Here is a 26,818-nt window from a genome sequence, read left to right as displayed (position 1 = left end):
TCTGTCTTATTTTATTTTTGAGCGTGGACGCTGGTTTCAATAATGCATTTCTTCAGTGCACCTTCATTTATTTCATAATTTTACCCAGGTTATTCCCCAAGTATCTCGGTGAGACATGTGAGCAGGGTTTGCAGTGCTATTAATCACCACCTGCCTCTCCTAGCGCTTGGCCAAGGGCACAACCCACAGGTAAAATGCTACTTCCTGCATTTTTCCCCCATTAATTGCATTATTCATAGAGGAGTAGCAAAAGTAGAACTGCTGCAAAGAATAATGAATACACAAGTAAATATTTGCACAAATAACACGATGTGCTTCACGCACAGAGGAGGGCCAAAGTCCCCAGGGCTGGGAGGACGTGCTCAGTGGAGAGCTGTGGGTCAGCTGCTGATGGTGATTTCTCCTTGGTGGGATCTCGCCCAGCTCTGCTGCTGTCCCCAGAGGCACGATGCCTTCCCTGACCATGTCAGACAGCACATTTTCTGTTGGGAATTGCAGTCCGTGCAGGCTGTGGCACTGTGAAAGGAGGTTTCCCTTGAGGCGGGGTCTCAGGGCTGTAGTCTCTGATACAGCGTTTGTGTAGGAGGCCTGCAGGAGTCAGAAGGTAATTCGAAGCAATAAGACCCATCTGTCATTCTTGTGACATTGCAATGGCTGTAAACTTCCCTGACATATAGTGTTGGAGTAATTCATATTTAAAAGGGTATCTAGAGGTCTCCAGCGCAATCCAGGGCTCAAAGGAGGTCCAGTCACAGAAGGGTGCTTTTCCAGTCCAGTTTGGAGTGTGTCCAAGGGTGGCGATCCCACACCCTCTCTGGGTTCCTGTTGTAATAGCTGAATACCTTCGGGGTGAAAATATTTTCCCTAATATCTAATAGAATTTCCTGTATTATAATTCACGTCCATTAACTGCTTGTCCTGTTGCCAAGATTTAGTCTGGGCTTGTTATTTCTCATGGCAAAGTTTGACAAATAAATATTAATGTCTTACTGCTACTATTCCAGTACAAATAAGCAGAAGAGCTCTTCTTGAGATGGACTTATTTAGAATGAGCTTTTTAAAAGTATTTTGGTGCATGAAAGCACAAATTGGAATCCAGAAGCACTTTGGTCTTCAGAGTTTGCGACAGATTGTTTTTAAGAATAGGCAGAAGACCCCAAGAAGAGAATTGAACCAAGAATTTGATCATGTGTGGGCAACCTCCATGCAAGAGAGGTGCAAAAAGAGTCATGTTCAAACTGAGGCAGGCACAGGTAGCCTGAGGGAAGCCCTCGGTGGGAGAAGGGAGCAGTAAACAGGATAAACAGTTTCAGAAGTGGCTTTTCATTGTGGTTGGCTCATTGTAAAAAGCTGAGCAAGGTTTTCCTGGATGCTTAATGTTTGCGATACCTATTGATTTCAGCTGGTGTCGGTGCATGCTCAACAGTTTCAGAAGTGTTGGAGCAGCTGCTATGCTGAGACTGCTGCATGTAATTACCGAGCACAATAATCTCGTGGTTTGTTTGGGTTCTCTGTGCCACTGTTATCCAGCTTGCTATCTGTTGCCTTATCCTTACATTGTAGTGCCTTTAGGACAGGGCTATCTCTTTCGTTGTGCGCAGCAACTGGAGTGATAAAGATCCTGACTACGTCTAGTGCTTCTAAGAATTACTGCAAAAAAGTCCCATCCCATAATTATTTATTAATACGGTATGCATCAATGTGAGACATTTCATTGGCTTTAATAGGCTTTGGATCAGTTTCCTTAGTACCTCTGGCCTTTTTTTGGTTCCATTATTCATGAAAGAACATGTTTAATTCAGAGTTAGGGACTGCAAATATATCTAGTATACCTTACGACCCTTGCTGGCTTCATCTGCAGTTACGGAAGTTATCCCCAAGTGTAGAGCTGCTTCACGTGCGTGGCCGGGTACGTGCCAGACCCCCTTCTGAGGCTGCTCCGTCTTGTATGAAATAAATGTTGGGTTCCTCTGCCCAGTGTGGCTGGTTTTCAGATTTTTTGCCCCGTGATGGAGTGTGTTGTTAGAGCACAGGGCACACCTCAGGTCTAAAAAGCACCCATCTACCATGGGCTGCAAAGTCAGTGGTGAAGTTTAACTGGTTGAAATCAGGGTCGTGCTCTGCTCCGTCCTATTTTCATTCGGGGACGGTCTTTTTGTCAGCCCTCCATTATCTGTCCTCCAGCTTTTACCTAAAGATAAAAAGAAACAGCTTATAATTCATTACACTTCATTAAAATGAAAATAAAATTTATTTTGCATCAAAATGTAAAAATATGACTTGTTCATTATTAGCATATAAATGATATTTTTTATGTCACTCTGCCACAAAATCACTTACATTTTCAATGATCACAGCACACAAAATTAATTTTTGATAGCCTTTTGTGATTTGGTTGGAAATTCTCATTTCTTTTTGTGCATTAACAGCAAACTGTATCCACTGCTATTCATACCAAATTTTAGATAATGAAGCAATTAAAAATACATGGATTGAAGATCTTATCTCATTTTTCCTCTGGCCTATTTCTGCTTCATTATTCATGAAGGGATATGTTTAATTCAGAGTTAGTAATTGCAGATATATCTAGTATAAATTGTGCCTTATATTATTTTTCCCAGTTTCAATTTATTTTAGCAAATAGATCTGTGGGGAGAAAAAGAGCAAGAAAGACAAAAGGGCAAAAATTACATCTCAGTGTCGCCAAACAAAACCTTACAGGTCCATTGCTTGTAAAGTACGTCTGCAACTCAGGGAAGAAGTTGATGCAGCGAAGCACTGCACTTGGCATATTAACAGCCTGGTGTTTGTATCAAATGGAGGAATTAAATGGTTCCGATATGAGGCAGTTGGAGACCTCACGACTCCGTGCGACTGTTCTACTGCTTTTATCGACAAAGTCAAAAAGTCCCGAATAAGTGACAAGGAGGAGAGAAATGAGACTGGATGAATAGCACAGCTGAAATAAAATTAAGGTGTTTTAGGCAAAGCAGAGGAGCTTTCACTTGGCCTAGAAGTGAGAACGAGTCTGGATCATGCTTTTCCATATGTCTGGATTGAGATGTGTCTATAAAGGCTTGATAAAACGTTCAGATCCCAAACACGTAAAAATTATTGAAGTTCCACTGGGTTTGGGATCCAAGAAAACAAAAGCCAGTACGTATGGTAAGTGTGGGCTTGGAGGGGGCTGCCAAAGTGCAGGAAGGCTGCTCCTTGGCCAGCTGACTGCTGCTTTCCCCTCCCATAAATTTCAGCGCAGGGGCTGGATTAGGGTTTGGACGAGGGTGCCAAGGAAAAGAGAGCTGAGACATGCAGGAGAGAGCTCAGACCAGGCAGCCAAGGCACCAGGGGGGCTGCTGGTGCTGGGCTGCTGGTGCTGTTGTCCCCCAGCCCCAGTTAACGTGGGGCCAGGTTGAGCTCCTGAGCTGGGGCTTGGCTGCGGACCCTCCAGGAGATTTGCTGCTGCCCCGTCTAGGGTTGGGCAGACACCCATGTCTCCTCTTCGTAGGGAGGTGCTAACAGGGTGAGTTATATCTGGGAAATGCAAGAGCTGGCTGTTGGCTACTGCAGTTCCAGGGTTGTCGTCTCGGGTTGTAGCTCTTTGTTGATCTGCTCTGTGGTCATGGTCGCTGTAGGACTAGGAGCAGGAGAACTGCTCTGTCTGCAACCATGGCACGAGTTGTCACTGTTCCACTCTTGGTTCTCCACCGGTGAGAAACGGGTGCAACTTGTGGCTGTGACGTCCCCTGTCTCTCTAAAAGACGGTGTAGAGCAGAAATGCCTGTGCTCCTTTGCCTTTTGTGACGGCTCCAAAGAATAGGGCAAGAGATGGACTTACTGCATTTCTCACATTATAAGTGTTCCCCTCTTGGGATTTCAAAATCAGCCTTCCTTAGGAGTTGTCACTAAAAACACCACTTGGCCTGAACCTTCTGCAGAAGACAGGGAAAGAACATAGGTGAGTTCCCAACCCTCCCTATGACTGTCAGATTGCAAAAGTGAAAACTTGTTTCTGATCTCTGAGGACACAACTCCAAACCTCCCCTTATACCAGATGGATTTTTTGTATATACGTCTCAGAGTAGAGATAGAGTCTGTAGAATTAACAGTCTGGATTTATTAAGTATTGTGATCAGCACTTTCTAGTGCAATTATTAATGAAAATATTGCTGCCCAGTTAGATGATTAACAGAATATCTTGCAAAGTGATGCATAGCCTTTCTTGTGTAGTCCTTGATTCCTTATTTCAGTAAGTTCATTAATTACAATCTTATTTTCTCTGTTAATGAATTCTGGTTTATTCTGATAGCTCCGGAAGTCTTAAAACATGTTGGGAATGGTTCTCTGGAGTGAATCAGCTCAAGTTTTGGAGATGTTTTATGGCAAATAGCATTTTACACTTAGTCCCTTTAAGCATACAGAAGTAACAGCAGACTTGACAACACCTAGCATCCCTAACGAAAATTCTGCCTACCTTCAGCTCCTTGTGCTCACTCCATGAGGAAAACTCACCCCTTCATAGCCAAGTACCTGTAATTTCCATAGATGACATCGACAGGCAGTGCTTTTCAAAGAAATTACACTGCCTTTGTTTGTTCTGATGGACACAAGCAGTGTCCCCTGACCTGCTGTGGGTGAAGAGCAAGTGGAAGAGCGTGCCGCAGTGGAAGTGTGAGAGGCCATGGCAGGACATCTAGTCTGGCTTTGTCTGCATCATCACCTGTTGGTGACCTTGAGTGTGTGCCAGCCGCGTGCTTTGTGTCCTGCAATGCGCTGATAAATGTGTTCACAGCTTTCAGAGCCCACAGCTGCTGAAACCTGCTGTTGGTTCATCCCATGCTGATGAAACTAAATATAATGCAAAATTCTTCCAAATGTGTGAAATCTGTGTTCCTGGAATCCTGGTTTTAATGAGTTCACTGGGAGCAGGCTTTCTACAAGTCCGACTGGTGTATGGAGGACCAGCTTCCAGCAGGGCTGTTACTGAATTGCTGCAGCTGTGCTAAAGCTGACCCACTCGTGGTGGTAACAGGGTGCTTTGTGGTGCTACTAAACCAACAGTGCAGCACAGGTGGTGTCTCAGAGGTGCATCTCCTCTTCACTGAGTAGCACTTTTTTTTTTCTGCTTTGGTGATGCTTCCCTTGCTCCTACAGTTTGTCCTTGCTTTGTCTCCTACCACCCCCTATATGGATTTGGCCTTTATCTTTTGCTCTGTCTTTCCTGATTTTGGAGGAAAGAGGCCATGTGTGTGTATTTATTTTTTTCCCCCCTTTATCTCAAACCATATCTCCTCAACCTCCTCCTCCTTTTCCTTTCCCCTTATTTGTCACACGAGCGTTTCTGGATCTCTGCCTTGCCCTTCCATTGTAGTTTTCTCCCTTTCCCTTGATCCATTTCCCTATGTCCTTTTGCTGGAGGGTGTCATGGGAAAATGCCATTGAACTCAGAGCAGCTGTCTCCTCCTCACTTTCCACTGATGTTGCAAAATAGGGGGCAGAAACAGTCCCCACATGTGTCCTTGAGTGAGGCCTGGAGGCTGGAAAATAAGAGAGGCTCAGAAACTGAGATAAGCTCTTGCTCAAAACTGGGTGATTCAGACACTGATCGCCCACAACAGCTGATCAGAAACACGTGTTTGGTGCAGATCTTACCTCCTTGGCATCCCTGTCTCTTAACTGTGATGGTCATCTAAACATTCCCACCAAGTAGGACTTCACTAGCTTCGCTTCATTAGAAACTAATTAGAACCATCACCCCAAGCTGAAAAGATGCCTTTGAAGTACAGATATTTGTGCAGCTTTTCTTAATCAAGGCTTTCTTTTCATGCCTCTCTCTATATGCTGAGTCCACCCTGCACATGGACTAGAAACCCTGGAAAGAAAAACTTCTCTTGCAGTATTTCCAGTTGGAGCAAAACCAAAAATCCATTGGAAATCTCATGATTTCCAGCACAGTGTACCTGCCAACAAAGTCTGGAGAAGCTGCAGTAAGCATCCAGATGTCTGGATAACTCCCTGAACTGAAAAATCTTTGGAGGTTTGTTTATTCTTAATGCAGAGAATAAAACCTTACTATTTACCAGTGTTAATAAACTCCTTAAAGTGCCTGGTGCCTGCGAGGCAAAGCATTAGCTGTGTCGCTTGTCTCAATAAGCGTACAGGCTTGTGGGATGTCTGGCCTGCACAACACTCAGCTAATTCAGTTCAGGGATTTAGTGCAGAACTTATTGTTGGGGAGATTAAAAGGGGGAATTCATGGAAGAGGTGATTTTTAAAGCAGAGACGTGAGGCTGAGATGGAGACCAGGATGGAGCCCTTATTTATACATCTCTACAACTCTTGCCATAAATTCACTGCAAATCAGCTCAGACCCCGAGGAGCAAGCTGGATGGCATGGCCTTGCCATTTCAGATGTTTCCCTTGTTTACTCTGTGCATCTTTATTAACAGCACCGTCAGGGTGCTGTGTTAGACATTGATCTGCCTTGCCAGCAGGAGCGGGGCATGCATTCTGAAGGGCAGGTGTCAGCCACTTGCCAAGGGCACTACTCGCATGGGTATTTAACTGTTTCCTAGGTCCCAAGAAAGACCCATGGGAAGAGGTCCATGGCACTGAGACAGCACAAATTACGCTGCCAAGGAAAGCACAGGGGAGGGGAGCTCTGCGCTCCTGAATTCCATGCCTGGAAACCTGTCAGCCTAGCAGACTCACCAGCCATGTTGCCCTCCTGCTGGATTACTGCCTGCTTGTTCAGATGGACTGGGAGGGAGCCACTGACCATTTCCTAGCGCTTCTCAAGCCTGAAGCCCACCAGATGGCAGGAAAATAACCCGAAGGGTGTTTTAGAGCACTTGAAGCTTCAGCTATGCCTACTCGTGAGCTCCCAACCTCTGGTTTTGAAGGTGCTTCCTGTAGTGGTTCATTCACATAATTGCTGCTTTATGGTAGAGCCTCAACTACAAAACTTCCTGGGATTCCCTTGAAATTTCCTCAAGGGAAAAGGGGCAGCTTCTGAAAATTTCTGATGGCTTCTTGGAAGCACTTAAGACACCAAACGTTAATCTCAGTGCTGGGAAATGTGCAGTCTGCGGCATCTGCTTGACTTTACACTTGATGGAGGCTGATGGAAGAGGGGTACGAATTGTTTGGTAGCTCTTTGGGGATGTTTCAAAGGGAGAATACCAATTTGTATGTTTCTGTGAAGGAAGCAGGGTGTGATGTGATATACAGATGAGCGTTTGTTTCTTTGGCTTCTTGTTGTTAAAGCAGTGAAAGGCACCGAGAAACTTAACTGGCAGAGCAAAAAAGAACAAAACCCTGTAGCAACCTAAAACAGACACGTAGCACTTGCAGCTACCTCTCTGAATGCCTTACTTCTTACTACCCAGCCTCTCCGATGCAAAATCTCACCTCGCCTAAGTGGGACAACCCCATTCATAGCCTGGTTTCACTTCAATGCTCGCAAATTTGCAGATTCTGTAAGTGAAAAACCTATGAGCTGAGGATCCCCCTGTAACTCTTCATCCCTCCTGAGCCCAGGCATTGCTCCCTGGGCTTTCTCTGTAGCTTTTCCGCTCTGTTTCTCCCAAGGTCTGCCCTTGCCCAGGGCATCTCACTGCCGTGAAAAGCACTGACGAGCTGCTGCGTGCAGCAGGCCACTCTTTGTCTCCACCTCACCGGTGGTGGAGCATCCAGCCTGCTGGCAGCGTCCCCGTGAAGGCCCTGCCCTGGCCCAGCCCTGCAGTCTCAGGCCGTACCCCTGCCACGTCGCAGATCCTTGCTGCTTGGGCCCTGCCGAGCCTCAGCTCTGCCTCCCTGCCTGCAGGTTTTGGCCAGGCGAGAGGCTGGGGCTGGCTACGGGTCGGCTGCCAGCTGGCATGGCCAGTGCCGAGACCTGCACTGGGGTGGAACGCCCCAGAGAAAACGTTCGTAGCCCCACAAGACCTTCACGTCTCCCTGGCTTCATGAAGCACCCGGACTGCAAGCTTTCTGCTCATTGCATGCCTGAATTTGTCTTGGATGTCAACTGACTTTTGTTTGCAAGTTGAATTTTGGCAGAGCTTTACTTGTTTGCATGTTTGTTTTTTAATGTTGTTGAGTTCTCTGGCTAAGGATGAGTGTGAGGGTTAAATTCCTGAGTCACACTAATGGCAGTCTGTGCAGTAACTGCAGCGGTTTGCAGGCTGCGTAAGGTTTGTTAGAAGTGACTGCATCCCATGGTGGTGTCGCTGTACCTGTCACTGCGGATGGACAGCCTGACACCTCGTGTGCTGCACACTGCAGTGTGCACACGGGTGTGCAATTCGGGGGGCTGGGAGAAAGGCTGGGCCCATCTCAGCTCAGCCACAGGCATCGTGCATCTTCTTCCTCTTCTTCATCAAGGACTATTCATGTAAGAGCTAAGATAGGCTTTCTTTTTTTTTCTTTTTTTTTTCTCTCTTTTTTTTTTTTCCCCCAGGGCCAATCTCTTTCATATGTCCATGAAATATGATTTCAATTTGCACAGGAATGCCTGGGTGTTGCCTGGTCCTCCAGGGACTGATGGTGTGTGTCTCCAAAAATGATGTGCCTCATGCAAGCAATTGTTTTCTCGGTCCTGTTCAAACTTTTTGGCTTGTTTTCCACAACAAACAAACAAACAAACAAAACCAACAGGCAGTACTTAAGGTGTTTCTATGGTGCAGACACTTGCTGTCATGTTAGTTAATCCTTCACCTTCTCAGTTCTTTGCAGTCTTCCCCTTACCTGCCCTGACCTTCTGTTTTCTCTCCTCTTTGGGTGGTGACCCTCGCTGGGCTGGCTGCCTCCATGGGCGTGAGCCCAGCACCAGCCACAACAGGTTTTCTCCTACAGGAACAAAACTCTTGAAAACACGAGAGCACCCAGCCACGGCTGGCCCAGCACACCTCCTCCTCGCTTTCAGTAGGTGCTGGGGCACTGCAAGCACTGAGCAGCACAGGCAGCTGCCACGTGTCCTCCTCGCCTTCTCCTCTCATTCAGCCCAGTTAGCAGGTTAGCACTTACTGCCTGCTCACGGTCTGATGCTGAGGCCATGGAAAGCCCAGCAGTCCCCAAAGGTGTCCCGTACACAACCACTTTCAGCTCTAACAGACTTTCCTGTCTAGCCTGAACCTTTCGTGTCCCTCCAAGAACAACTCGAGAGCGATGCCATGGAAGCACTCACTGCCGCGGGGATTCTTAGGCCTCACTCGGGAAAAGCCTGGGACTATTCCAGACTGTTACATCAGCCTCGTAAATGACTCACGCTGGCTGTCTGCACTTTCTATTACTGGTGAGGAGACAGCTGGGTTGGAGAGCTTTGGTCAGCCTCATCTTTCCACAGGGCAAAAGGAAGGCTGAGCCAGCTCGTGGTGTAAACCCAGTGAGTTCAGCAGGGCGTATCGCTGTCCCAGGAGGTGTCTGTGTGATGCATCTTGTCTACGTGGCGCTGAACAGAAATAAGAAGTGGTCAGATATTTTTCTTCGTGCTCTATGAGACACCACCCCCCACCCTCTATTTTTCTGGTTCATCTGCTGAGAGTTTAGTGTTCGTGCCAAGAGACCACAGCGAAGTCTTTTTCAGCCTGCCCCATTGCTCATTCCAGAAAATGGTGCCAAGTTAATTCACTCATAACCTCATAATATCAGAAAAGGAGGTCTAAGATTTCTTTTCTTGTCTGTAGTCTTATGGTCTTTTATTTTTCCAGAATTTGTTGGGTTGTCCCTACTGAAAATTTATTTTCATGAGCTGTGCTCTTTCTGGATGCATTTCTGCCATCATTTTGTTACAGCTTTGTGGCATTTGTTTTCAGGTTTTGCGCTGATGAGGTCCTGATCAGTAAGAAATGAAATAAGTAATACTTTATTAATGTTGCTGGTTGTTACCAGAGGTGGCTTTAAAAGAAGGCAGGTAACCTTTATGGGAAAATCCAAGTGTTTCCATGTCCAGTCCAAATGGACTGAAATAACCATGGGTTAAGCTGAGCCACGAAACACACAGAAATGGGAAAACTGGAAAAGTTCAAGTTATAGCAAAAGTTTGGGTTTTGCCTGAGTTTTGAAAACAACGGGAGAGGGATAATATGAAAAGGTGAGGAAAGGCCATTTGAAATGTTCTGTGCCACGTGGGGAAAAAACAGATCTAACCAGATTGAGATGGATCCAGAGGGAGTGGTGAATTTGGACACTGCATGGGAAGGGCTCAGGAGAGCCAGGAGGGAAAGCATCTCCATGAGAAAGTGGAACAAAAGGCGGATTTGAAATGAGGGAAGCTACGGGACTTGTATGAGGGAAAGGAGAGAAAGTGTCATGCATATTATTTCTAAGTTTTTTTCCAAATGATCTTACCACGTTTGCTTTCCAAACACGAGGCTGAAAACTCCAACACAGGCAGATATTCTCACCAGATTTTCACTGATTTCTGCTTCCAGCCTGCCTGGAAACCCCTCAAGATGAGGCTGTCACAGTAATTCAGCACATCTGCTTCTGGCCCCAAAACCCATCGCGAACCTGGGCGAGGTTTGGCCCTGGTCTGGGTGGCTCCTGGGACAGGGAGCAAGCCTGCAACAAAAGCCAACTGCATGTCTTGGAGCACCCAGAGAGGTTGGGCTCACACTTGTGTAGTAACGGGCTGAAGAAAGATTTGTACTAATCCTTCTTAAATTCAGACAGATTAATCTATCAGTTCGTGACATTTCTGCTGACAATATTTATGAAGGGTGCAGTCACCCTTTATCCAGTTGTGGGCAGCTTTCGGTCCTGCAAAGCCCAGTGGAAGAAGTGATTTAGGATTATGGAAATTGGTAGCTCACCCTATTGTGACATCCTTGTGCCAGGTTCTTAAAAAGGCATTAATGGTTAGGGTTGTGTGTATGCACACAGAGTGTTTTGGCAGTCTCTACACACAGAACTTCTGGTCTTGTAGTCTCTGCTGCAGAACAGAAATCCTTTTCGGGAGAAATGCACCATGCCAGTCATTTTCAACACTGAGATCTGATGCTTTCCTGCAGACGTTGTGTTTGTTCAGCTGTGGGGACTACATGGTGCAATTTTTTTACCTGTTCTAGATTTGTAACCATGCAGTTCTTCCTTCACTGGGTGGGAGCAGCAGAAACACTTTGGTGGGGTGAGAAGTTCCCAGCTCAGCCAGGCTCTGAGCCTGTCCCTGAAGGAGCTGCCATGCCTTTGCGCAACTTGAAGTTGGTGGGAATTGAAGGTGCCTATTGCACATCAGGATTAATTCTGCAAACGTGCGGACATCCGAGTTAATGTTACCAGCTTCAGTCAATTCAGTCAGCGTTCTCGGTCAGCTCTGCACTCGGTGCTTCCTTGACCCTGCTGGTGTCAGTAGCTGTTGACTACTGAGTGAATTGAAATAGCAATTCCTATTTCACGGCACACGTTGACAGCTGCTGTGCATGTTGCAGTCACAGGCAGTGATTAGTCACAGGAGACAGCAACTATTACTTGTACATTAAGCCATTCTACCTTAAAACTAAAAACCAGCAAAAAATGACTCACATACTGACCGGGAAACCTTCATGAGAACATCAGGATGTTCTCCAGTACAGTATATGCCCAACGCGTGTGCTACATGAGGTGCTTTGCTGTGGGTATTTTTTTCCTCAGTGAGCGTTAAGTGTAGAATGTGGTAATGGGGAGAGAAACTGTGGTCTGTAAACTATCTTCCCAGTGTAATCTGAAGATTCAAAAATATATAGGAAGTAAATAAAAATTACCTCGAAAACAGCCATTTCCTTGCCTGGGTCCTGGACTATTTGGTGCTGTAGCCCTGTCCAGGCACCGTCTGAGCAGGCTGTTTGCATAAGGTGACCCACCAGGACACCATACCCTCTCGGGGATCTCATTAAGCTCTTTAGCTGCTCAGTTTTCCACTTTCCAAGTCCTACAGCATGAGCTTTGGCTTCCCCCATTGGGTGTGCACAATGAAATGGCAGCTACACATAAGACACAGAGCCAGGTTCTGTGAGCGGAGAGGGGGACACCCGTCCTGCAGCCCACATTCCTCCATAGCCCTCCGTGGACCTGCTGGTTACTTGGGGTGGTTACGAAGCTGCTGCCTTGGTCTTGCCGTTACTGCAGACCACTGGGACAAGGCTTCAGCCTTCTTGGACTGCACTGTAAACAGCTGCTAGAAAAATTAATTGAGGCATTTCCTCCTGCAGATGATTTCATCAAACAGTGACACTTTGCAGCCAGAACAGTCTCCCATTAGCACTTTGGGTTGTATCACTTCTGCAATTAGCAGCACGCTCACAGCACCAACAGAGACCGATACGAGCATTCCATCTGGTTCCTGCCCACCGAGCAGCGGAGTTTACTGACCGTTCGCCTGAACAGTTTGGTACCGCTAGGGGTACACTGCAGAGAGGGAATTACGCTGGCCTTTGAGACATGGTCAGAGAACTGTTAAAGAGCACATGGGGCTTAGGAACCAAAATCCCTTCTTAGTTCTTTGGGATTTGGCAACCTGGCTCTCACAGTTAGATTTCAGTTACAGCAAATTGATTTTTCCTAGAATCGGAAAATAGCAGAGGCTGAAAGGGACCTCTGGAGGTCACCTCCTTCAGCCACCTGCTCAAGGCAAGTTGATATTGTCAGTGTCCAGCTCTGCTCTTAGCCACTGCTGCAGCAGAGGAGAGCTCAGGGAGGTTTCAGTGAGGCAGTAAAAATGGTCACGAATAATTAACTGATATTAATTTTTGAATGGTCCTCCGCAGTCTGAGATACTGAGCCCTCCTCCGGGGTCTCCTGCTGTCAAAAGGGGGTTTGCTATTTGCTGTTCTCACCAGCATGGTGTTGGAGTCACTACTAGCGAAGCGTTCAGCTAGGTGCTGCTGGTTGCCTTGTGAAACCATGTTTGTATGCAGCAGGTTGGAAAGCAGGTTGGGAACAAAGTACTTTCCCCAGGATTATTTAGGAAGGTGGAGTAAATGCACTGTTGAACTGCTATTTCAGGCACCGATTTCAAACGAGAGATTGAGTTTTTTATGGAGTTATCTCTTTTATTATATTCTGTTGCTATTCCCTGCCTCATTAGTAGCTTGGCTGTTCTTTCACATTTCTACCTCTTTTCCAGCCTTCCTCTGCAAAAGACAACAGTTCCTCTCTGAGGCAGCTCCTTTGCCAGTTGCTGTGATTAGCTCCGATTTCGTTGCCCTTTCCTTTCTGGCCCTTCAGCCACCTTCCTCCCCTGAGGATGCAATGCTCTGAAAAGAGCACCTGCTAGTGCAGCACACGGAGGTACTCCTTCAGGACACGAGCTGCACTCCTTTGTGCCTACAGAAGAGTCTGCCTTTGGATCCCGGGATGGTCTTTCTGTACGTGGCCCATGACTGGCGGCGAAGCTCTGTAGACGTGGTCATTCATCGTGGAGACACACTTAGGTGATGCTTATCATTACCTCTGGGATGTAGAGGGTGCAAGTAGGTAGGTGCTCTTTGTCATCCTGAGCCGAGAAGACGACAACCATGGAACACTGTGTTTTTGCAGCCTAAAAGTGTGTGTTACTAATGTAAATGAAGAACAAAACGGAGCAAAGTCTGTGATGAAATATTTAAGTTCTTCACATCTTGGTTTTTTCATCTCTGTACCTCCAAGGGACGACATGCCATCTGAGCCTGGCTTTGTAGTGCCAGCTAGCAGCAGCATTTTGTCTCTGCTTGTAGAAGCTCCCCCGCCTGCAGCCACACGCTGCCTGCCAGCTGAGGCTCCTGTGCAGGGAAAGTGAACACCCGGTGCTGAGTCCCAGCGTGCTCGTAAGGCAACCACTTGTTACCAGGAGCCTGAATTAAGCAGCTTGGAAAACGTGTCAGCGTAGCGAGGAATGGCAGTGACCCTCAGAATGAACTCTGGCAGAGGGGCTGAGACAGAAGGTGGACCCCTGCTTGTCCCCAAGAGGATCTGAAAATGGTTTGCACTGAAAAAAGGTGTAGCAAACAACATCACAGCCCAGAGGAGATGTGGGGGCTGCTTGGGCGCTGTGAGACAGTGAGTACTGCCGTAGGATTTCCAGAGGCATCCAGGGCAGCCACATCCCACAGGATGTGAATAGCATCTGGGATCCCGAATCCCATATTTTCTTCTGAAAATTACAGACTGTTTCTTTCAGACTATTTCTTCTCCATCCTTGCTCCCTCTGGACTACAGTAGAGAGCATGTTACTGCTCCAGCTCTCCTAGAAGGTGAAAAAAAGATGAACAAGCACACGTCCCTCCGGAGAGAGGAGCTTTGACTACACTGGTTGTAGAGACACCCGTGGCCTCTACTACCTATAGCTCTGCTGCCCGGACTTAATGCTTTGGCAAAGCTGCCCAGGAACCACAGAAGCCAGGCTTAATGAACGTAGCAGACACACTCTTCTGAATACAGATATGGTAGGGTGGGAGAAAGCAAATAATACCTTCCTCATCCTTTTTCTGGAAGGCCACAGAAGCAATTCAGAGTGTGTCTGAGTAGTTCTGAACATCAGGTTTTTGTTTGGGTATGTAAGAGACCTTTTCAGCAATGAAGATGTCTTGTGTCTACTCATGTGCATAACTGCAAGCTCCGTGCAAAGATCTCGCAGAGCTGGCGGAGACGACATGCCACACAGTACAAATGGGAGGCAGACACAGTTCTCTGATGCACTCACAACAATTCCTAGTAAAAAGCTTTATCCTCCTGCCTTCTCCCATGTCAGTGGCACCAGTGCAGGCTGTGTGCTGTCCTTGAACTGGGGAGCATCCCGAAAATGCCTGAACAGCTCCTGGGCATCTGTCAGCCACAGAAAGGGCTTCTGCACTTCAGCTGGAGAAGCAACCTGCACAGTCTGCGAGGTGTAAATCCTTTTGCTGGGATTCATGTAATACCAGGAAACATGAGAATCTGCAAATTACAGGCAGGAAAAAATAACAGAGAATTAAAGTTTCCAGCCCTGGTCTTTTTCTGCACTGCCAAACCAGGGAGAAAACCTGCTGTGACAAATGGACAGCTGAAATAAGGAGTCATTACAGCAGGCTGCTCTGCCACACAGACATGTCTGAGCAGGTGAAACAAAGTCATGGCTCCCTTATCTTATATTAAAAATGGTCCCACTTTATTAAAAATGGTCCCACTGTACCTCGAGGTACAGTATTTCACGGCTTGTGATTTGTAGTGAAGTTACAATTTCTCAGATCAGCCTTTTTTTTTTTTTTTTTTACTTTCATACAAACATGAACTTTAAAGCAGAAAATACTACTATTTAGGGCTAGGTCATTCTTGGAGAGTTTTTATCATGAGCTGTACTCTTCATTATCTGAGTTTTTCTATTAGTGGCTGGAAGGTGTGCAGTTCTCATAGAAACTATCACATGAAAAAATGTGAAAAAATGTGAAAAACATGTAATAGAAACTGGAGAGGAAAAACACCATCTCTGACCTTCCCTCCAAATAGAGCCTTACGGATGATAATCAAAGCTCCAGGAACAGCTTCAGGTCTGCTCACCTGCTTCTGTAATATTGTCATGGGTTTTGAGCTTTTTTTTTTTTTTTTCTTGCACCAAAGCTTTGTTTTTCTGCCACCACAAGCAGGTCCCTGGGTGACTTTTCAGGGATGCTCCGAGTGGCTGTGTTTCGCAGTGGTGCAAGCTTGGAGATGCTCATCCTCTGTTCCAGTCTTCTGCATCATTTTTGCTCCAGCTCCGGTACAGTACAGCCTAATCCACCCGTGTGCACGCCTAGTCAACTAGTGTAAGAATGTGCTGTAAATAACACCTTCCATGCTCAAGGTACCACAAAGCTCTTTATGCAGAACACCGTTAAATGCTGGCAGGAGAGAGGCCCCATAGACAAATGGCAGAGCGGAGCATGCTGAGTGATGCTGGACAAGAAAGCTTTCATCATCGCTGTGTGATCATTAAAGCATAGCCCAGTGTGAGGGAGTAGGATTTTTGGACATCTCTGTCAATTTGAGCAGAATGGGGCTGCGGAGAGGCGGGGGAAAGTCTGGTATCACAGCTCACACAGGCACCTCGGGTGCTTTGATGATGTGCACACCGTGCCCATGGGCACATCGTGGGGACAAACGGGCTCTTAGGGAGGAGGCAGGCGTATGGTTGGGTGAGTCCCGGGGGCAAATAAGATTAGTATTCATATTGCTTTAATACAAATGTTAATATAATATTTATATAGCATCTAATATATTAAGATGTTGTATTAATATTGGGGTGGCAGGTGAGAGCTGGAAGTGCAGATTAGCACCTTCTCATCCTGCTATGTTTTGCAAACCCATAGGAAAATCATTATCTCATTTACATAATAAATTGAATAATCTCTCATATACTCAGCTAATTATACTCAGCTCAGGTGTATTGAAATTAGCTACTGTTGTACACAGCAAGTGGGTCTGAAGAGAAACAAGTGTCTGATTTAAGTCTGATTTAGTCCTGGCTCTGCTCTCTGCTTGCAGCTTCAGTGTCGCACCTGGGCGGGAGCAAAGTTGGTGCTGTCCCCATGGGGAGCTGTGGGACGTGACCGATGTTTATAGAACATTTGGGAGCCATGTGGCTGGGTGCTGAAATGAGCGTGGTGAGCCATGCAGAGCTAGACAGTTAAAGAAAATGGAAGAAAATGAGTCAAGACCTCAGTGAGAAACCGCCAGCCTGACCCAGAAAGCTGTTATCTTCCAAACTTGGCATGCTCTCAGGCAGTTGCACTGAAAACTTCGGCTGCAAATGCTTCTGTGCTTTGTATTAATCCTCAAGGCAGAAAGTAAGGTCACCACTGCAAAAACGTGGTAGCATTTTCATTTTAAAACAAGCCTACGGCTTATTGAATTTTGCTCTAATTAAGAGGTCTTTTTTTGGTCTCCGTTCCCTTCCCCACTGCATGCTGTGAGGCTGGTTTGTTTTCCTTGGCCTTGAACACTGGGAAAAGCTTTTGGGGGGAGATTTTTTAAACTTCACAGGTTTTCTGCTTTTGGCTTACGACTGATACACGCGGTTCGCAGGGGGCAAGCTGTGAAGCGGAGCTGTGAGGGTTAGGAGCCCCAAAGAGCAGCATTCTGCTGCCCTTCGTGCTGTGGTCCGCATCGCACCATTGGTTTTACCCGACAACACAGCTGTGGTGTTTGAAGGCAATTCAGGATGTTTTGGGGGGAATTTTGGCCTTTGAGGCTCAAGGTTTAAACGCTATATATTGTGAAACAGGGAGCAAAGCCAAAGGAAAGAGACTTTAGTGACTTCTGCAGGTGGTGGGGTGATGAAGTGCAGTGGGCTGGGGGGAGCTGCAGGTCACAGCACATGGGGCTGTGTTTGTGGGCGTTTTGGGGCATTTCTTCTTGGGACTGGAGCTCACATGTGTCTGGGTGCCCTCAGACAAACAGCTGAGGATGAGGACACGTGTTTGTTTGCTGGTACCACGTGCAATGCCTTTTTGCATACGTAGAGACTGGTGGTGCACTGTCTGCATATAGCGACAGCCAGCCGAGTGTCTTGGGAAGTGTCTCACATTCCTCTTTAGACTAGTCACTTCCCACTCAACTGAGAATGAATTTAAAAAAGTACAAAAAGGCTCCTTTTTGTCTATCACAGTAGCATCATCTTCTCTGGGCTTTTCATTTCCTCTATCCCCTGCCCCATTAATACCAGATAAGTGTGTTAAGAAGGTAAACATCAGCTCACAGCTTTATGGACGATTGATTGGAACAACAAAAAAAAAGCAGTTATAGTCCTGAGTGTAGCTGGCTCATGCTTGTATAAAACCTCTTAAAAATTATTTACTAGGTACCCAATAAAGTGTGCCAGAATAGCCCGTTAAAACCACAGAAGCAAGAGCCTCAGGGGAAATTTCCTTGCCCCGCTCCATGCCAGTCCGGCTGGGCTGTTGGTAGCATTAGGAGTGAACGCAGCTCACAGCGACATGCAGCTCCTTTCTGTTTGTGGTGAATTTAAGTAGGATATTTATAGGCATCAGTCATCTCTGGTCTCCTTTGATCCATTCTTTCCAACTGAAGAAGCAGTGCTTTGAAAAAACCCCATCTTCGTTGATGCAGTGGCAGAATTAGAGAGAAGTGCCAAGATGCCAGCTTTCAAAATGCTTCTGACGCCTTTAATGTTTATTTTAACTTCTAAAAACTATCTGAAGGCATGATCCAGAAGCAGACACGGGCAAGGAAAGCAGTAGAAGACCTTATTCCACCTCTGTTTGTGGATAACACGTCTGCGTAGCACCAGCTCTGAGGTTATCCCAAATGTTCCCACCTAGAACACTAAGTCCCTGCCTGAGCCCGTCTTGTGTAAACACATCTGTACCAAACACGCTCACCCCTCACATGCATATTGATACTACACTGGCTCCTGCCAGAGAGAATGCTGTGTGCAGAGCCCCACTATTAGCTCTGACCGACACGTGGATTGCCACTCTAACGTATGTATGTCACCAGCGGATCACAAGAGCTTTGAAGTCAAACATGTGCTTGGGATGTGAGCTCCTTTTCTTAGAGGAGAGCATGAAAGCAGAGGGGCACGAAGTCCCCTGCTGTCGGATGGCACTCAGTGGTTGATAAATAGGAGGTGAGGGCGACTTGCTAGCGCTGGGGATGCTCCTGCAGGCTACAATAGCAGGCAGTGCTATGGCCAGGGAGGCTCTCCCAGAAGAGGTGCCACAGGCAGCAAGGTGAAGGAGCACAGCACCACGTCCCAGAGCCTCCTTCTGAGAAGCAAACAGCATACATAGCCCCTTTGCCATGCCTTGTCTGAAGCCAGAGGCCATATCTGAATGTTAACAAACAATGCTCATGATGCCAAGACCACAGTAACAAAAATTCTCCGTCCCCACCCAAAGGGTGCATTTGCACCTCTTCTGTGTACCTACAAACCCACACCATGTGCAACTCCTGTCCCTGTTTTTAAAAGGAAGCCTGGGCTCAGAGGTGAAGATGTTCACGAAGGATTTATGCTGGGAGCACACCAGGACACGCTCGGTTTGGCTCGGAGGCAGCCAAGCTGTTCAGCTGGCACTGGATGAACAAAAACATAGCTCAGGAAACCTTTTCCCTCTTGCAGATGAGCTATTTACACATCTGGAGCGTCATCTTGTGATCAATACTGAGACCAAGGAGGGCGTAACACAACGGATGTTGCCTTAGGTACACGATAAACAGTCAACAGGGTTGCTTGTATCTCTAGCTCGGTAATTCTTCACCCTACTTGAGCAGTCACTGATGAGCAACACCAGGAACACTGGGACCTGAGCACCCCCATCATCCTGTTCATGCTGATAATGCAGCATGAAATCATTATCCTATTGATACTTAATAATCGAACCACAGTACGTACTCACTGTCTGCAACATTTCACCAGGTAAAAACAATCAGTTTATTGGTAATCTGGTGTATTCTTGCCCTTGGGTCAAAGCACAAGCAATGATAAAAGCCACATGGATGTGTATCAACAGCACCCACAAACCCAGCAACAGTAACTTGGTGCAGGTTGTTTCAAGGTTGCAATATCCTTCGCAGCCCAGCTTCTCCATCCAAATTAAACTCTGCCACATGAAATTCATTGGAAGGCTCATGTTAGCTAGCCCTGAACTCACGTAATTGTTATGCTTCATTAATTTGGTGTGTTTATTTAAATTGGCTGGTGCATTCCTAAAATAGGTAATCTAGCATTTAAAAAAATGTTTCCTGATCAGCTTCACGGTGCTTTGAGCAGCTGTAAGCGCAAACTGCTCTGTTACTCTTTTGTCTTTCTCATCTGAATGCAATGGATACCGTACAAATGAACAGAGCTGGAAAGGTGCTTAATTTATGAACCAAGACGTGCTTCTAAATAATCTCTAATTAAGTTCATCTGTGACCTGGCACACGGTGCCTAGTTTAGTCTGGGCATTGCAGACCATTAGTAAACATTTTAATTGTAATAATCGCCACTGGCAGCAATTATTTTCAGAAGGACGGCTAATTTCAATCAGCAGAGGGGATCTGAAACACGAGGAACACCCGTCCTGTCTTTTACAAACACCAACAAAGCAGCGGCATGCCAGCATGCTGAATACCCAGCTTCACTTTGTAAGAGCGCTGGTGGGGTTTGCAGAAGCGGAGTTCATCTTCCCAAGCGCTCAGGACCATCTCCTTGCCCAGCACCCATGAAGGCAGGTCTAGAGGGAGCAACGAAACGCGCTGCTGGCCCCAGAGCTGCAGGACAGACTGCTTTTGGACAACGCGGACGTACGGCGCTGGTAGGGTGAGGTGTGCATGAAATCACCCGCGCTGCTGCTGCGAGGTGCTGTAGCTGCTCACGTTGACTCGAGGCTCCTGGCGCGGCGGCGCGGCTCGCCAGCCGGGACGGGAGCCAGCACCCTGCCCCACTGCTGGCAGTGCTCTGCCAAGCTCAGAGGGAGCTGCCGCTGTTTGTGCTGGCGTGAGCTGGCGCTGCGCTTAATTTCTCAAAGACGGAAAAAGCTGGACGCTCATCCAAAAATTCAAAATCGAGTGTAGGATTGTTGTCAAATGCTGTAATTAGACACAGAGCTGCAGACGAGGAATAAATGCGCTATTTCTTTGTTAAATTGTCTTTTCTACCCTAGCCCTGTGATGCTCACTGGGAAGACATCACATGTAATGTTTTTCCCGGTGCACTCAGCGTGTTTCCATCGTACAGGCACTTTAGCACTGAATTAATTGCTAAGTTAATGGATGTCTGTAGTCCATTAGCAAATTAAGACCTGATGCTAATCCTCTTGGGGGGAAGGAGAAGGGAGTCTATTTAGTACCAAAGCATTCAGTTCGTTACCAATGGACTCCAAATGTTCAAAGGCAGGAAGGGAAGTACATCAAAGACGCTTTAATTTGAAAAACATACGGGAAGCTGATCTCAAGGCCTGTCCATGTTGCAGACCTTGGAGGAGCAGATAAATTAGCTTTGAATTTGTTATCAACCTAATCACTGGGGATTGGGTATGGATGAACCTGTACCCCAGTCATTCTCTTCAAACAGCATCTGATAACGTGGGTGTTTAACTTGTTGTATCTGACACTTGGAAGCATACCAGTAAGCTGAAATTGCACGGGGATATAACCAAAATAAGTGGGATTGCCCACTCTCTGAATCTGACAGCTCATCCCTAGGCTCCGAAGACGAGTCTGGAGAATCCAGCGACACAGGGGGAAGGAAAATACGGGCATGAGTAAACACAGTGCTTCTTTATGTGATTGGTACTGGCCTGCTTTAGACCTTGCCCAGAGGTGCTCCTCTGTTGCCTGGCCCCAGACAAACTGTTTGCACATGTCTTTTGGGATCCCCGTGCCGCGGCTGGGTGCCATGCACCAGGGTCATGGTGAGCCCCGGTTGGCTTCTGCTGCCTGCTCTGCCTGCAGCCCCGCTCACCTGCGGTTACGGCCTCACCGCCCGCATCGCCGTCGTGCCCTGCCCTTGTAGCACGCAGTGTGTAGGCTTAACCAGGGTTTTGCTGCTTTACATTATAGATATAAATACCAACCGTGTGCTCAGACCCAATAACGCTTGACTCCTTCGTGAGCGTTACTGCGTTCCCCTCCCGCCCCCCAGAAGTTCTGCTCTATAAATACAAGCCAAGCTGGTGCATTTTGCCTTTAGTAGTATATGAAAATGAAGCCTGCTCTGTAAGGGGTGCAATCACAGACCAAAAACCGTTCATGTGGGTTTTTCCTCTCTACCAGCAAAAAAATATAACAGTTAATTAGGCTGGAAAACCCAAAGGAAAGTGAATTCAGACGGCCAATCACGGCGTGGCATGGAAAATATCTCCATGACAACAGAAATTTACAGCACTTCAATTTTAATATATCAAAGGATAAGGGTAATTTCACAGCCACTACGCAGAAGATGTACCCCTCTCTTTCTCTTGATAGTCCCTGGATTAAATGGAAGTCAGGCTAATGTGGTCCCAGATGTGAAAGCAAAAACAGGATTATGAAGCCTAAAAAACGTTGTGAATGCAAATGTACCAGCAAGGTGAAAACTCGCCCTGCTGCGGAGGACAAACATTCAGGCCCTTTTTTTGTGAGATACTGCAACACGTTATATATATGTCTTCTGACATTTCAGTATCACGTACTTCTTTACTAGCACAGGGCTCAGGGCGGTACGAGCAGCACGGGCAGCTCTTGTCCCGAGCAGCATGGTGCACCTCCCGGGGACGTTACTGCTGACATCTCTTGCTGCTACTGCTTCTTACCCTGTAATGAACTCCAGGGTGACAAGGGAAAAAAAGGGAAAGATGAGTTTAGGATATATATCCAAAACATACATTCCCCTGCTCATAATGAACAAGAATATTATGCTTCCATTTTAAATACTGCACTCTGTATTTTGTAGATGCATCTGCATGCATGAATGTCTCTTGCAGAAAATGTTTTACAGTATTTAGTGGGGGATGAATCAATTAGGATAGATTTTAGAATAGATATTTCATTAGTGATTTCACTAAAATTAATCTATTTGAAGTTTCAGTTAAAAATCAAACCGAAGCAGAATGGTATTGGCTGTTGGCAATATTGAAAAAATACTAAAACTGATAACAAAAGGATTTCTATTAAATTGTTTTGTAACTGGAGGAAGAAAAAATGCTACCAGGAAACACATCACTTCCGATTAGATTCAACAGGACGCTCCTGTACATGAAAAAGCATCACTCTGCTCTGCCTGCAAAGAGCTCCTCTCTGGTTTTTGCACGTTTGAGCATGTTTGGTGTGGCACCTTCCCACCAGCCATGCCTTGGCCTCTTGGGCAGCGCTGGCTGTGAGTGGACAGTGAGGAGAACGCGGTCTGTAAGTACATGGGAATGGCACAGGGAGGAATAACTGTGCTGTTCTTGTTTGTTTTCTGTAATACAATACGGAAAGCGCTAATAGGATTAGCCTTTCATGATGAGTGATAACAATATATAAAAAACCCAAATGTTAATAGGCAGCATGAAATTGCTAACAAAGTAGAAAATTGCTAATAAAATCCAGTGGGTCTTGTTTTAATGTTGAGAGTACATCTGGCTTGTAGGACCGCTTCCTTCCCAAGCGCACAGAAAGCAGTAGGATGGTGAACAAAAAGGATTTTCAGTGCAGAGCCCAAGGGTGCTGCTCTTTTGAACCCTTACACTGGTGACCTTCAGCACCTGCAAAATGAAAACTGCCTTGCTTTCAAATAACCAAAACAGGGTTGAGCAGTCTTAAGAAAAGCCTTGGAAATTCCTCTACCAAAAATATACAAGCCCAAACCCAAATGCATTGTGCGGGAAGGAAGCTGAGAACACAGGCAGAAAGATCAGACAGTGCTTGGAGGGGACCTGGTAAATGCAGACAAAGGAATGTAAAATACATAGCAAAGAAATTAATTGGATAAACAGGAGGGCCAAGAGGTAAAGCAGAACAGAGACCTGGGTCCTGTAATAATGCTTTCAGAACTACTCGGATTAGAGGAGAAAGTAGAGATCAAATGAGCTAATTTAAGTAGATGCCAGACTCAAAGGATAATGTGAACCTTAATTACTTACTCTTACTCTTCCTTCTCTTCTTAACTAAGTGAATTTCCCAGCCTGTGTTTCTGACTTTTGCCAGACAGGAACCAGACTGAACACTTCAACAAACGGAGTTGGCGAGGTCCTGTTCCTCGCCACGTTCTTCTTTCCATTTTTCCTTAGCTTTTAATTATTTTCCAGCCTGGCCATTTAGCTGCTCCCTTACTGAAAATCACTTAAAGGAGTATTTGTGCACAAGGTGGGGAGTGGCTCGGATGCCATAAAGCCCCACATTGCTGTCAGTCATGTTGATGCCCTTCTCCTTCCAACCAGCCTGGTGCTCTTCGACCTCACTGATTATACCCAGACAAAAGTCCTTTCACAGTGTCTCTTGTACCCCATTTCAGCAAGGTTTTAGAAGCACTTAGTGACATTTTCCACTCATATTTGGGCTTTGATGTACTTCCTCACCATGGCTCACTTCTGAACTTTGGGGTCATTTCGGAGGGTTTCAGTCATCCTGGGTGCAGTGCCCAAAGGCTCTGGGCAGGATTTTCTGCCTCCCAACACATGTTTTAAGTAATAAACCCATCAGAAAGGCTTAGATGGCTTGAAAAGCTTCATCCCAAAAGCAAGAAAGTAGAAGTTTTATTTTTCTTAAGCTCCCATAAATGATAAAAAAGAAATGTCAGTTTTATGTTTGGTGGTAAAATGTCCCTGCAAGTACAGATGTGATTTGTGGTTTCAGGTGGGGTGGAGGCAGAGCTGGAGGGCCTGAGACACCACTACAAAACTCAGCTTGTCTACGTGTTCAGGGGTCACCATCAGTGTCTGCTGGGCTGGTGGAGCAATGCTTGCTCTGGAGAAAGCCACTGTCCCGGGGCTCAGTGTGTGGGGAAAGAACAGCCTCCGTGGTCGGGCACCAACAGAGGAGCCTTCAAAAAACAGTTCAGGGGGTTGCCAGACTGCTCAAATACTGTGTAGTGCAGCTGTAATTCATGTCTTTATGGTGATGCTTGCAGGAAAAAGTACAACACAGTGTAAGGAGCTGTGCCCCAGGAAGCTTTAATCGGATTTTCATCATCATCTAGGTGGTTTTGCATATCAGACCAGGTGCTCTGGGGTGCCTCTTGTGAGCTATCCCTTCAGCCTGAACTGAAAGGCCCTAATATGAGTTGGAAAGCACTAATCATTGGAAGGATGGCTTTAAGGAGAGAAGTTTCAGAAGCACAGATCTTGTGCGTGAACCACGGCCTCTCCACAGGAGCACATGGGAAATGTACGTCAAGTGCGGCACAGAAATGTTTACCTTTTTTAATAGGTGTGTGTTGTAAATGAGTGATCAGTCCGCTGATAAGACAATGACTGGGAACCACAGGAGCGATTCAGGGAAAGGCAATGTTGTCCTTTTCTCTCACAAGTGACTCTGCTAACAGAAATACCGCTCTGTCCAGAAGAGCAGCTATAGCAACAGTAGGATTTCGCTGGGTAGAGGTCAGAGAGTATAAGCTGTTTTTCACTGTTGATTTTAACATGCCATCCCCACAACTGGCTATTATTTGTGGTGTTGGAAGCCTGTTCCTATGATTATATTTCGTCTGGTGCTACAGCAGGGCTGAATAATTAAAGCTGTCAGCCAAAAAAATGGAATATCTATATATCTTTGAGAACAATTTCAAAATAATTTGCTGTCCCAGTTATATCAAGAAAATTGTTAACAAAAGAAGCTATCCACAGGACAGAGGAAAGCATGCTTTGAGGGCATCAGTGTGTCTTTTCCACTGTGTATTGCACAGAAAATTGTCACCAGTGATAGTAATATGAAAATCCTTGATAACTGATGGACAATATTTCCACAGGTGTGTTGGGAGTGAAAAGCAAACACCTGTTAGCTGGGTACGAGCGTGCAAAGCCAGTGTCTGTACTCAGCCGACTCTGCTCAATGTCTGGATTTAGGAGGCAAAAGGTACGTGATATGTTCCTGTCTTCGTGGCCTGAGCCATGTCCTGGCCTGCCGTGCTGCTTACTGTGCTTTGCCAAATATTTTGGCTCAAAGAGTGGCCTGTGTCCCCGCAGGGTGCAGGCGGCTGGAGGACAGACAGGCTGTGCTGTCCCTTGGGTGCCTTGCCAGCTGAGCAGGGTGCTGTGGGTACAGCTCTCCGTGGCTTGGGAGCGGTACTGGGGCTTGCCAGCTGCCTTTGCACCCTCAGTGAAGTTGCCTGAGATTAAAGTTTGAGCTACACCTGCTCCAGACATGGAATCAGGAGGGAAAAAACAAAACATTATCCCTTTTCCTGGTGCTCTTTCTGTGCATGTTACATCAGGTTCATGTATACTCTGAACCCCCTTGCTGACACTAAGGTAACTCAGGTACTCCGAGGATGCAACCTCTCGGCTCCTAGGTCAGCACGATACACAGTTTGTGGCACAATTTCCAGGGATGCACACATGGGAGCTGGTGTTCTGCAGGCACCATTTGCTCAAAAAAAGTATTGCTAACTTGCTAAATACAGAAATATATATTGGTGATGCCTTTTGTGTAACAGTCTGGGGCTGGGAGGGGTCTTGCGGGGCTTTGCTTTGCAGTATCCTCTGATGGAAATGTTTTGTGAATTCTTCTTTTTTCTCTGCATCTGTCTTTTTAGGTTCTCTGCACTGGAAAGGAGACACTTGTGTTGTATGCTGGTATATGTACACAATAACTCACCTCTAGCTCATGCTGAACTGACAGATAAACCCTTCTCTTCCCCGGGTTGCTTGCAGCAAGCTGCACAAATCCTGATGGCCTTAAACACACCGACCTGGGCCTCAGTGGAGCTGCTCACAGGCTGAGTTATGCGCGTTTGTACTGAGACGTTTAGCTGGTCAAAGACATCAGCAACCTAGATAATATCTATGTGCAATTATGGGTCCTAATTGGGTATGTAGCTCAGCAGGAAAGCTGCCATTGGCATGCACAGGCGCCTGGTGGATATTAGTCATCTGTGTGTAGCTGCAGAGCCCCGCGTTTCAAGCACCTGTTTGCTAAAACTCAGCTCTCACGTGGCCATCAGTGCAGCTCCTGGGCTCAAGAAGGCCGAGACAATTTCCTCTCTATGGAAATAGCCGATGGAAAGAGTCAAATGATTTTGTTGGAGCCGGAGCTGCGTTAGGTTGCCCTTGTGCTGGAAACTTGGCTTTATCTGTGCAGAGTTTAGGAAGTGATTGCATGCTCTGAGGTTGGGGTGGCTTTCTTTGCAAGCCTGTTTGTATTTGTGCAGCACATGGAGCAGGTTAGTGTTTGCTTTTTTGTGAGGTTCCATGGTCTGCTTTTAATAATATTGCCTGCAAGCATTTGGATTTGC

At 46.4% G+C, this 26,818-nt stretch overlaps 1 protein-coding gene across 19 annotated transcripts in view; it reads left to right on the top strand.

The window, feature by feature from the left end:
- LOC308178546 (uncharacterized protein) overlaps positions 1-26,818 on the top strand; it is a 169,912-nt gene that overhangs the window by 126,131 nt on the left and 16,963 nt on the right. For 11 of the 19 annotated variants that reach the window (XM_080557390.1, XM_080557384.1, XM_080557385.1 and 8 more), the window contains 3 exons: positions 24,566-24,753; positions 25,334-25,440; positions 26,120-26,306. In XM_080557390.1, the coding sequence (XP_080413516.1) occupies positions 24,566-24,753; positions 25,334-25,440; positions 26,120-26,176 (352 nt within the window). In that variant the 3' untranslated portion in view covers positions 26,177-26,306. The remainder of the gene's footprint in view (positions 1-24,565; positions 24,754-25,333; positions 25,441-26,119; positions 26,307-26,818) is intronic. The other 8 variants (XR_013939809.1, XR_013939810.1, XR_013939811.1 and 5 more) reach the window with 1 other exon arrangement.

The sequence above is a fragment of the Anser brachyrhynchus genome (assembly GCF_964034855.1).
Source record: "Anser brachyrhynchus genome assembly, chromosome: 15".
Lineage (NCBI taxonomy): Eukaryota > Metazoa > Chordata > Aves > Anseriformes > Anatidae > Anser > Anser brachyrhynchus.
This window is presented reverse-complemented; position numbering and strand designations above follow the sequence as displayed.